A 12,654-nucleotide genomic window follows, 5' to 3' on the forward strand; every position below is an offset into this window, starting at 1 on the left:
CGCACATTTTTTTCTATGTAAGAAATTCTACAATTTGAATGTAGTATGTTAATTAAATTTGATATACATTAATTATGGTAGGTATTAATTTCCTCTTCTTCAAGAAGAATCTCATAATTTAGCCTTATAACAATTATCACTGAAAATAAGCTAAGATTACAATTTTTAATTATTTTTCGCGCCGTTTTTTGCACAATGTGTTTCACAAAAACGTTGGAATATCAGCAGAAAATTACACACGTATGATCCAAAAAAAGTGCTGACTTAATCCGGGCATTCACCGTTGCTAGGTCTAAAATCGGGGGCGGGTTTATGGTTGAACGCATATGGTAACTAACCGCACCCCTGAGTTACCCCAATTTGATGTGGAGTAGATGGTGCGGTTCTGCGTGGCGTGAAACTCTCATCAACCACCATGATTAGCACCATAGAGTACGCTTTTCTCATTTTCTTCCGTCCGCAAACCGCCAACCGGACAGCTAACAATGAACGCTGCTCTTTTTAATTCTGGTTTTCGATTCTGATTTGACGTCATCGCTTCGAATATTTGTCATTTACAGAGAATGTCCCAAAAAATAAAAAAACTAAACTACTTACAAAGATTTATGATCAATTTAGAATTTATATTTTCCTAATAAAGATGCTGAGAGAACTTTTGAGAAGAGATTAAAAATAAAAAACTTTTTAAAAGAAATAACAAACAGAGAGACAATAACAAATTATTCTTCAATTAATTGAAAAGTGATTGGAGACTAAAAATTTATATTTACTGTAATTCCACTATTTCTCTTAACACAACAATGCAGCCGCGTGGAAAACGTATTATCTGTATTTCAGTTACTTTTTAGTTGAATATGGATACGAATAATACAAAGCGTTTTGTCTTTGTGAAAAAAACGCATCTATCACATACAATTTTATTATACGCTTTGCCCGCCGTAACATGAACCAGCACTTTGACGTTAGTGTAAATTTTTATCAATTTCGTGTTTTATCACGGCAAGATAATAACAAACGCGACGAAACATTTTGTTCCAAATATTGTGAAAAATAACAGTTTCATATTACGCTCGCCGTCAGAAAATTCTCAATCCCAAAAATTTAAATTTCGATATAAATTGTGCGCTTGTTCATACATATATGCCGAACAACTCGACAGATAAACCATAAAGTATTTCAGCCACGCAAAAAATAGCGCAGCAGCCCGTCAAATTCAGGCAATATCGCACAACTTTGTTATTTACATTTATTAAACATATTAGACATATTAGACTGATTGTTATATACGTTTTCAATTCTATTTATAAAAAAAAAACTGTGGACGTTGAGAAAAAAGAATGCGGAGAGTAATGCGACAGAAAGGAGAGTGCAGAGCTGTAGATGGCAAAGAGATTACCGGAAGACGCCATTAATACACTTTACTGTACGCGTGTTTTTCCGATTCTTCGTCTCGGTCCGAATGGACTTGACCTCGTTAATTTTTAAGAGGCGCCCCATTGCCGCGCGCCATAGAAGAAAGAAAGAAACGGATTACGGAACTGCCTCTACATCAAGCATCATTTTCACGTGTTCGCCGAGACGTCATAATTATACTGATCGACGCGGCGTGTGTATCGGTGAAAATATATTTCGCTGCTCGCGGTAATCACTACGAATGCGCGGAAGTATATCATCGTTATGAGAATTGCTGAGAGTGCGGCGAAACACTGATCTCCATTTAGATACGACAGTAGATCTATTGTTACTAACTTGCCCAGTCATTTACACTGTCTACATTTAAATTAAGGCGTACAAGGGAGAATTGATGAATATGAACCGGTTATTTTTTTTTTTATTGTATCTCCGATTTGATTTATACGTAAATGAAGATGGGAGATTGTAACTTGATGTTGCGGGTCATCTATTATAATGTTTTAGTGTTGAATGCTACGGAAAGTTTTCAGAAAGATTTCGAACTTCCATTTTATGGAACAATTCTGCGATGATTCTGCAAACCGTCATGTGAAATGTTGCAACAGAATATTATACTTCTAAAATCTATCACACACAGTAAATTTGAAAATCTATCTAAGCAGAACAAAAAGTAGTTACAAAATAATTATTAAAGTCATTTCTTGATCAATCACAATTTATTTTTATGTCATTTTCATCTTGTTGGTGTTATGTATATATAATGCATTCTTTTTGTATCATTGCATATTTTAAAAGTGAGATTTAAACGTATTAGATTGGGAAAATTACAGCTAACATTTTTTAGAAAGATTGCAGATTTTGTCAGTAAACTTTCAACAATTTTTCTACAAGATTACAAATGCAAAAATTAAGGACAGTTTAATGTTACAAAATTGTCTCAGAAATGTTGCAAACATATTTCGCAAGTTCTATACAATGTTTCACTTTTCAGATGAAATATTTATAAAGTATCTCTCCTGGTAAAATTTTGGTATTCTATCGATTTAACCTTTCACAAACAACAAATTAAGCTTCTAAACCTTTTAGCAACATGCAAGAGATACAATTTAAGTAACTGATCACCTAAATCATACCAAGTGGTCTTTTAAATCGTATCATTTTTAAAAGTACCGAATTTATAAAATAAAAAATAATTAAAAATATAAGAAATTATTAATTAATACTAGCTTTATTAATAATTTATCGAAAAAAAAAAGATCAAATATTTAATAATTAATAAAGAAAAAAATAATAATAAAAAAGTAAGGACGTCAAAATAAAACTGGATTAAATCCATTTTTACAGTTGACAGATTTTTATTTGTATCAATTAAATATTTTAGTTTTATATTAAAATCATTTATTGTAATGAAATTTGTGCTAATACAATTTAGGAAACTTCACAAGTTTTATAAAAATATCAATTAACCTTTATAGTAACAGGAAATATGTAATATTTCCAATTAAATATACAATAAATGTAAAATATTTTACAATAAATATTCTTTTACAAAAATATAAAACTTGTATAAAATTGCACGAAAATGTTATTATCGATTAAATAAATTCATCAAAAGTTATCAAGTTATACATGATTTCTTAAATATTAACAAAAAATAAAATTTGTTAAATTATTGTATCAACATTACTAATTTCTCATTTATTTCATATTTTTGTCACTATATTATTGATATTAAATAAAAAATATAAAATATTGATGATACAATTTAAACGACCAGAGTAGTCATTTAACAATTCTCTTCTATATGTACATTTTTTTTTAATGGAACAAAGTAATTTTTGTTCATAATATTAAAGGTATAATATTACAGAATATATAATTTAATTAAATAATTAATACAATTTAATTAATGTAATTAAAATGGTTATTGACATAATTTAATTAGTTATAATTTACTATATAAAATTTTACAGTATCATTATTACAACTAGAATATGAGTTCAACAATTTTCACGAAAGGATTCTGAAGACAGGATGTTCGACATGTTTTCCGACTGTATGTTCCTAATGTTGTTTTCAGTACATTGCGGCGACATATGCAATATGCCGTCCAAAGTAGCCATATACTGAAGACAACAGGAGGAACATACGGCAGCCTCAACGCGACATCAAAACAGACAATTTGCAGTGCTGCAGTATCAGCAATTCTTGCGGCGGTTCCTTCGAACCGCAGAGCGGAGCAATTCTATATCTGTAATATAACCACGGGAATACTTGAAATTGAAACTAGATCGCACTGTTGTACGATACATATTAACCGGAATCATATGAGATGTAGAAACACATATTTCCTAATTTTGTTGGCATTAAGTTAGCAAGATAATTCTGTAGCTTATTGCGAATTCGGCTAAATGCGTCATTGAATAATGATACATTAAAAACCGTTATGTAGAAATTTTACCGTAATGTATAGGCTTTAACCAATCGTGTTGCCCAAATTTCACCGAATAATATGACGACTTGTGCCAAATATTTCATTGACGAAGGGTTTACGTAATATGCTTTCATGTCGATTTGAATGCAACAGCCGTTAGTATGCAGCAGCACCGGACTATTCACCCACATTCGCGATTGTCACGCGTTATTTCTAATTACGAACGTGTAGCATTTATAAGATAATTAAAAGAAAAAAATCAAACAATTCATACAAAGTAGCACGTGTCGAAAATTGTTTAAATGTTGTCATGAACAGATTTAGAAAATAAATATAAATTTTAAATCTTTTGCATATCTTGTGAAAAGATACGATTAAAACGTTCGACAATTATTTGGTTCTCGTTACGGAATAATCGTTATATATATAATAAAATAGAATAATAAAAGAGTCTCGTGTATTTCTCTCGTGTATGCGGTAAATAAAGTTAAATTTGAACAACACTTTAGTCTGAAGCAAAGTTAAACAAAGTAAAAAATAAAAAGTTTCAAAAAGAAAGTATGATATACAGTGCAATGCGCAGAAGAAATATTAGACGAATAAAAGCAACGGGATATCCGCAGATGTGTTAGATTTCTTCAGCTTATTCAGAGCATTACTGTTCAACAAATGTTTCACATAAAATGTAATTAACGAAATTCGCGTTTTAAAGTATTATGATATCAAAATTATTTTTTAAACACATCCTACTTTATTAAAAAAAAACCCGTTCAATTAACGGAGTTTCATGGGTATATGATTGCGTATAACTATTAAAGGTGGAAAAAAAATTGCCGCAGCAATATCAGGGGTCTAAGCAAGAAATATACATAATTTCAACCGAATCGCATTATTTCCTTTAATGAAACTCCGTGGGTCCTAATGAATCTATGGGTTCTGAAAGCCATAAAAGCCTAATATACACCAAGAAAAATGAGGAAGAACGGGTATCCTTTAATGGACGACCTAATATTCACGGGTAGTTTTGCAGCGTCGACGTGAGCTCAAGTAAAAACGCGTGTGCGCGACAATTTTCGAGCGTTTAATTTCGATCTCCGCTGCTGGAAAATCCACACCGGATTTTCATGCCGGTCGGAATTACTCTGCGCGTCCGCGAAGAGGGCTGTTAACGCGACACCCGCGGGGGAGGTCCGTGACGTTTTCGGGCAGAAAAAAAGAATTAAACGATAGTGGGAAGATACTGGCCGCGCGCGTAAATCCATTAAAACCCGTCTTTTGTTCCCGACCTGACGAAAGGATTTATAGGCCGACAGCGATGTCGGCGGTCGTGCCGTAACAAAGACAAATGGATCCGCGAATGAAGTAGAATGGCCAGCAGCCGCCTCAAATATAAAATTAGTTTGAACTTCATGCCTCGGCGGTCGCGCGTCATTCACGCGCGCGAATAAAAAGAAGCGATATAAATATTCGTCGACGCGCGATGTATCCGCTTTTACGCGTCCACGCGTCGCGTGAATCATTTATTATCCTCTTTTGATGTTACATAATACGACTCGCCGAGCGCGAAGGGGGATGATGCGAGCGCAGGGAGGGCGGGGGAGGAGAAAATCCGCGACGACCTGACATACGTCCGTAATATAATTTTGACGTGATATAATTTGACGTACCGCTGCCGCGGAAAGACCGGGGCGACTTTTGTCTCACGCGAGATTTATGATATATGATAATTTTATCGCACCGGGCAAAACCGGAAAATTGCACGCATGTCGAAACCAAGCGCGCGCAAAAAACGTCCTACCGGACGGGCGGCGCCCGGAGAAAGATTTGCGCGGCATGAACGCGAACAATGACCGACATTAACGTATCGGTAAACGAGTTTTAACGTCGTTCGTATCTCATTTGAACGGCGTTTTTACGCCGTAAAACTGTTATATCCATTAATGATTAGAAATCGTTACTATTGCTGAAAAGCGAATAAACGAGCTGCGTTCGAATTTTTCCAAAAATTTAGGCCACAAAACGTACAATTAAATAATATAAACTAAAGTCTTCCGCAAATCTTTTTTTTTTTTTTTTAAGAGAATGGAGAATCAATCGCGGAAATATTTACCCATAGTGCTAAAATCGTCTATTTCATGCGTGGCATTAAAAGCATTTGCGCGCGATTCAAATAATCCGTAAAAACTAATGCATATCCCTTCTGTAGTTTAAAAAGCAGGCAGCAATGTGTGTGCCTTTATTTATACAATGTTATTTCGCAATTTGACATTTAATTTACACTTTTGCAACGTAAACTTTGTTTCACGTGGGAAATGAATTCGCCTACTAGTCCATTAAATAAAGCTCCTCTACGTATTCGCAGTGTCCAAAGTGTATTAAGTCACGCGCGTTAGTCGCGCTTCAAGTCCATTTGAATAAGTAGCGCGTAATTAGGCTTGGAACGTGTCAAAGGGGCGGATCTCATTTTGAAAATCGGATTCGCAGGAAATAAAATTGACGGGCAGCTTTATTCTCGCTTTCCTCTCTTTTCTAAGCGGTTTTTCTACTCGGGATGCACGCGGAACCGAGAAGGATTTACGCCACGCGGGCGAACAGAGCGCGCAGTGTACTTACCGCTGATCCACGTGCCGTTGAAGCTCTTGGGGGATAACGAACCGGAGAGCCATTCCTCCAGGGAAATGCCGGGTGCACCGTTCGTTCTGGACGCGGTGGAATCGGGGCTACCGGTCAGAAGGATCGCCGCCGCGATCACCAGAGCCAGCACGATTATAACCACGATGCCGCAGGCCAGCAAACGCCATCGGTATCGCTGCTTGTTCTTCGTCATGAGATCCTGCGAACATTATTATGAGTGCTGAACGTATATCAACAATATCGGGATGGAGAAAGTAACTAGTTTGCTGTAAGCGGAAAAACCAATTTTATTGCAGCACGTAAAAATTTAGATAGATACAAATCAGAAAATAATTTTGGGCCATCGATTATAAGCTTGTGGAATGTAATTATTTTCAGATTTGTACAATAAATAATGTTGTCCCGCGCTGTATTCTCATTAACTTTTATTTGATTCTTTCCTTGTTTAAATTTTAAATTTGTATTTCAGCAAAATTGTTTTTTCCACGTAGCACACACAAAGTCTAGTAGTTGTTAGGTGGACAGCAAAGAGATTAGTTAAGAGTATTAGTTGATATTCGTTGGATAATGTTTACAATAGTATCTTTACTTTAATAGCAAAAATTCATAAAAAGCTGTTAAAATTCGTGTCTGTAAAATGAACTAAATGAAATTTTGCAATAGTTGCGTGATGCTAAAAAATATATGTGTGCTCACGTAATTGGCATCGAGGTACAAATTAAAAATGCAATTATAATTATTTAGAGAATTAAAATTTGTATTGCGAATATTTAGATTTATCAATTAAATAAATTTATTATATATATTTATTAACTATTATATTCACGGCCATTGTGTACAAGCAAACGTGGAAAATGTTCGAATGTATTTCACTCCAGTTACCGACTACGTCGGGTTGTTTGATTTATATCAACATTTGTTTGTCCAACATTTTAATTAAAATGTTGCATGTATGCTGTATCACTGGGGAATGAAGTGCATTCTGGAAAAGTTTTATAATATCATCGAAATATTCCTGCAACTGTGCACTTGCCAACAGCCGTGTGTAATCGAAATAATTAAAATATCTCAATATTGATATCAGTCAAGTTCATTCATGTAAGTTCCAGTTTGTACATAAATACAATCCGGAGCCGTGTGCACAAATAAAACGCGTTGTCATTTATTCTGCTTTTTCTATACGTCCCATCATATCCAACTCGATAAAACTTTTTTTTCCTCTTCGAAAGCATAAAATCTGCATGATGGACTCTGTGCTAATCCTAGAATTGTAAAACGATAATTTTAATCTTATACGAGTAGCCCATTCTCACACATAAGTATTCCGTGTTCGATCGCTTTCTATTCGTGGAAATTTCTCAAAATTTCGAAGTTAATTAAAAATTATACATTTAATTTTTTTTTTAAAGTACAAACGTATGTCCTAAAATTTTGAAAGTACGTTCATGAAATTTTAGAAACTTTTTTAAATCATTTTAAATAACGCGAGATATCAATTTGGATCAATAAGATAACTTTTCCTATTATACTTTAAAAATTAATTCTACAAAAAAATTAAAGACGACAAAAAATTTAGTCATTTCGCAAGAATTCGATTCTCGTCAAATTTTCCAAACCAGATTCAGCCCTCATGTAAGAATGACGTAATTTCGCATCTCATAATCGCGTAAACGATCCGCGTTAAGTTCCAAATATACTGCCGATTAGAATTCCGTACATTTGAAGAAAAGCCGCCATCCCGCTTCTTTCTGAAATGAACATTCTCGAGCGCAGCTGGTGAGAGATATAGCGTTGCCGCGATCGCAATATGAGGAATAGACTGGGAAAGAATGAAAAAGAGGAGGTGGGGCAGTTTCTACGTAAGCCGGTCTTATCGAGAATTGGATTTCGTATTTCTGGAAAAATAAAAGCCGCCATCGTCGGCGAAACGGCGGCACCAATCAGCAACGTACGCGATCCTATACTTATAAATCTTCTTTATCAAAATTAAATGTGATCGGCGCGGGCAGTCGAACGTTATCGAGCCAAGGCGTCGACGTCGCGACGGAACTTCATCTATCTCGGGCCCGTCGATGACGAAAATAGATATCGGCAGCTCTAAAGAGAATGACCGCAAACTAATCGATATCACAACAACAAAATTATTTTTTTAATTGCAATCAAAATTTGGTACACATTATAATTGGCAATACACAACATTTTACTTGTGTAAACCAAATTTATTATAAACAGAACAAAATTCACAAATTTATTAAAATCAGCGCAATCAAATTATTTGTTTAATGTTTTTCATTAACATCAACTTAGAATTCGTCATTAATAAAACAATTTTTATTATTAAATAATTAAATTTTGCATACAATTTGTAATTATGATCCAATTATATTAATTTATAATATTACATAAATATATATGTTAATAGAATAATTTATTTTATGAAATTATAAAAGTATACATTTTTTTAAACATTCTATAATATTTTTTTTTTTAGATATGTACAATATATTTTAATTTGCAAATTATTTTACTATTATTTATTATTTGCAAGAGGAGACAATTTTTATTAGAAGAAGATCTGCCTACGGCACTCAAACTATTGACCATTGTGTCACCCTCTAATCGCCTCTCACCTTGCCCTGTCCTCTTTCAAAAGAGAACTAGATCCCTCAGTGCAGGTAGTTTGCTTATCTGCTCGGGAGCGAGAAAAGCCGAGACCAGTATCCAGCCTCAGCTAACCATACGCCGGGTAAGTACATAGAGATAATTTGCAAATGTAAGTTATACATCTTGTTATATATAGTTTACTAATAATGAGTTATTTTTTAGTTCTTTTGAATTTGGTAACAAATACGAAATTCTTTTTTCAATGTACTAAAATATTATTGTCACAAATATATTTTTCTTTAAAACAAAATATTTTTGTAGCAAGAATTAAATAAAAGGAACCAAATTTTTTGGTTGTAGTAATTAAACATTTGGTTGAGCCTATATTAACCAACTTATTTGGTTAGATTAGGTTTATCAAACTTTGAGTACAACAAAATTATTTTTTCAGTATAATAGTATAAATAAATCGGTCATTTAAAAAAAAACACATACTTAAGTAATAGATATACAATTTTCTTTCAATATCTTAATTGTGACAAAAATTGACTATCGTTTTTCAAATGATCGATTCAAATGTAATCGTTCTCGATACGCGGCGTCTGAAAATATTTCTGCTACACTGAGAAAAATCTAAATATTAGCAAGAAAATAGTGATATTTCCTTCGATATTTATTGGTTATAAATCAATTATGATAACGGAAATGTACATTTTCTGTTAATGTATCTCACTTACGTGAAGAATCTCATTTTTCTTAGTAATTGGTTTATTTACTAAGAGAAAAAAATTTTTTTTCCTAGCAAATAAACCACGTATTTCTTCAGTGAAATAAATTTATATTCCACATAAATAAATTTTTCCTTCTTTTTATAAAAAAATATCGCCAGTTCCCAAATCAAAATTATTATATAATACAAAGATGCATCGAATTAACATAAATTAATTACATGCTCGTGATAAAGATATTTGTAATTTGTAACGATTATTCACACGATAACAAGTGTGCTTCTCAGCATTTTTAGCAGACTTCTAATTGATTTGAGAGTTCTATCATTAATTTAGACAAACACATGCACCTGTAGGAACTATTTTATGATCGATATCGGCAAACGCATAACGGTGCACCGCAGGCGATTTTTCCTTCATTCGATATTTTCCTTTTTTTTCCTCGAATTCAGAGGCTTTCCCGCAAGTGCGCAGAATGTGATTTATGAGCGAGCGCCTTGACGGCACCGGATATGCTTTTCCTATACAGCGTGGGGAAACGATTTACGGTTCGGCGTTTAACTCACTGTCGCGTTAAAGAACGTGGCCTTTCCATTTATTATGCGTCGATGAAACGCGGCTACTCCGACGAAAACCCGTCGGAAGCGACATGATGAACATCGACGAAAACGAATCGTATAAAACGTAGGTTGAATCTTAACAAAGTGTTGAAAATTAATGGAAAATCGCCTTTCCAATTACTAACTTAAATAATGAGCAAATTCTAATTATTCGGCGTAAACCAAGAATTAAGTAGCCTCCAATTGCCAAATTAAAATAGAGATAATTTTTTAATTATCAAGCTCAAATATACATATCGCAAAACTTGCCAGAAAGACGATGCAAGTCGAAAATGTATGAAATATTCAGGAGACAGTTCAGGAGAAGAAAATTTCTACGTATTTAATTATTTAGGTACTATTAAACACAGATTAATTAACTAACTTAGAGTTAATCACAGATTTCTTTCAAGTTCTCCAGAAATAATATAAATATTTAATAATATAATTTTTTTTATAGTGTTATGTTGGATCCTTAAAAACTATTCTTTTTTATCTGTAACTTTTTACGATGTTTTTCTTTTAATTCAATTGTATCACTTATCCTAATTAAAACCTCCTAAAAATTTCTAGCTAAAATTCGCCAAAATTAAACCAGCGAGAGTCTAAATATCATTGTAAAATAATCTTTAAAAAAACGGAAAGAATCTCATTGTCAGTTATATAAGTATTTGTTAATAAAAAGTATTTCTTTTAGTACACGGTATAAATATTCCTCAAAATTTCACTTTTGTACATTTATTCAAATCATCACAAAAAACTCAAAGATTTTCAGCAATCTGGCCCTTCAATCCCCTTAACTTTTAAGTAGATAGGTGGCCACAGCACCCTAAGCAACGAAAAAATATAGGATTAGAAATCTTGTTTTGAAAAAGAAAAATAGAAAGTATCATCCACAAACTTTAAGATTCATTTTTTTCACATGCCTCTATCTTTTAAGAGTTTAACTAATATAAATTTAAATATAACATAATACAATGAATAATAAAAAATATGACAATAATAATAACATTTCTTTGGGATGTTATCAACATCCCACGTATCTACTTACGCAACGTTTAATCACCTACTTACTTAAAGGTTAAATACCTTCGGAAATAGAGTTTCAATAACATTTTTCTAAAAATAAATTTCACTATTAAAACAATGTCTTAGATTGAGAAGTCTCAAAAATTTTCCATTGTAAATGCTTCTACTGTTGAAGAACCAGAGGAGGGAAAGAGAGGACGCGATGGAAAGCTTACATTGACAGAGATGATAAGGCATTTAACTCCCCCACGGAATAACGCCGTATTAAACGGCGTGAAAAATGCTGGATATACTTCGGCCGGGGAGTGCTTCGTTCTATACAGCTGCTAACTACCCATACACGGCCGGTGCGCGAAAGCAGCAATAATAGGACACAATAAATATCACAGTCTATAGCTGCTCGGCATTTCTAGTCGCGCTCATAAAATTTCTAATATATCTCCGTACAACGAGCGATTTCTCGATACCGATTACTATTAATGTGCATGCGTGTGTGTGTGTATGTGTGTAATGCGGAGTTGCGGCCGGGTACTCTCGCCGATGACTCTACAAGCGCTATTATACGAAAGAAGCATTCGATTTTCCGATAACGTTCTTACAATGCAACGTTTTATTGGCGCCGCAGCGAATTCCCACGATTTATCTTTAGATACGCCATTGAATCGTGCGAGAATAATTAATTGATAGCCACATTACGCGTGATGATTTATGACGTCGAGTTGCGGTTACAGCGGTTTACCGAGTTTTAAGATATATACTTCTGTTACTATCGACTACCACTCGCTATTCATCGATGGAGTGCCATTGTAAGTAGGAGCTCAACCGTGAAAACGATTAATTGAGTAATTGAAACAGCAAAGGATAGTCCACAAATTTTCTCACAAAGAGCGAAAAATGAGTCGATTTTTTGTCCCCAGAGTGCCAAGTAAAAACCGTATGTTTTTGTTTTTGTAGTTTTCGAGCTGCTGAATCTGACACTGACCTTCAAGAAAATTTAATTTGTTGAAAAAGTATTAAAATCAGCTATGAAACTATTGAACATATATTACCGTAAATTATTATTGTTGAGCTTCATGAACGTATTTTCCTGCTAGTAAAACTGATGATACTGTCATCTTTAATAGTTCATCTTCTGTTTCATATAGTATTAGAAAATTATTAATACATATCTAAAAACAAAGGCATTATCGGTAAGAATTATTTTAAATCTTGA

The 12,654-nt window shown here is 33.6% G+C and overlaps 1 protein-coding gene across 15 annotated transcripts in view; it reads right to left on the minus strand.

Moving 5' to 3' along the window:
• Positions 1-12,654, minus strand: part of LOC120356820 (dipeptidyl aminopeptidase-like protein 6) — a 528,524-nt gene that overhangs the window by 221,741 nt on the left and 294,129 nt on the right. For all 15 annotated transcript variants that reach the window (XM_039447189.1, XM_039447190.1, XM_039447202.1 and 12 more), the window contains one exon: positions 6,461-6,680. In XM_039447189.1, coding sequence (XP_039303123.1) covers positions 6,461-6,680 — 220 coding nt within the window. The remainder of the gene's footprint in view (positions 1-6,460; positions 6,681-12,654) is intronic.

This window comes from Solenopsis invicta, chromosome 3 (assembly GCF_016802725.1).
Source record: "Solenopsis invicta isolate M01_SB chromosome 3, UNIL_Sinv_3.0, whole genome shotgun sequence".
NCBI classification, from domain to species: domain Eukaryota; kingdom Metazoa; phylum Arthropoda; class Insecta; order Hymenoptera; family Formicidae; genus Solenopsis; species Solenopsis invicta.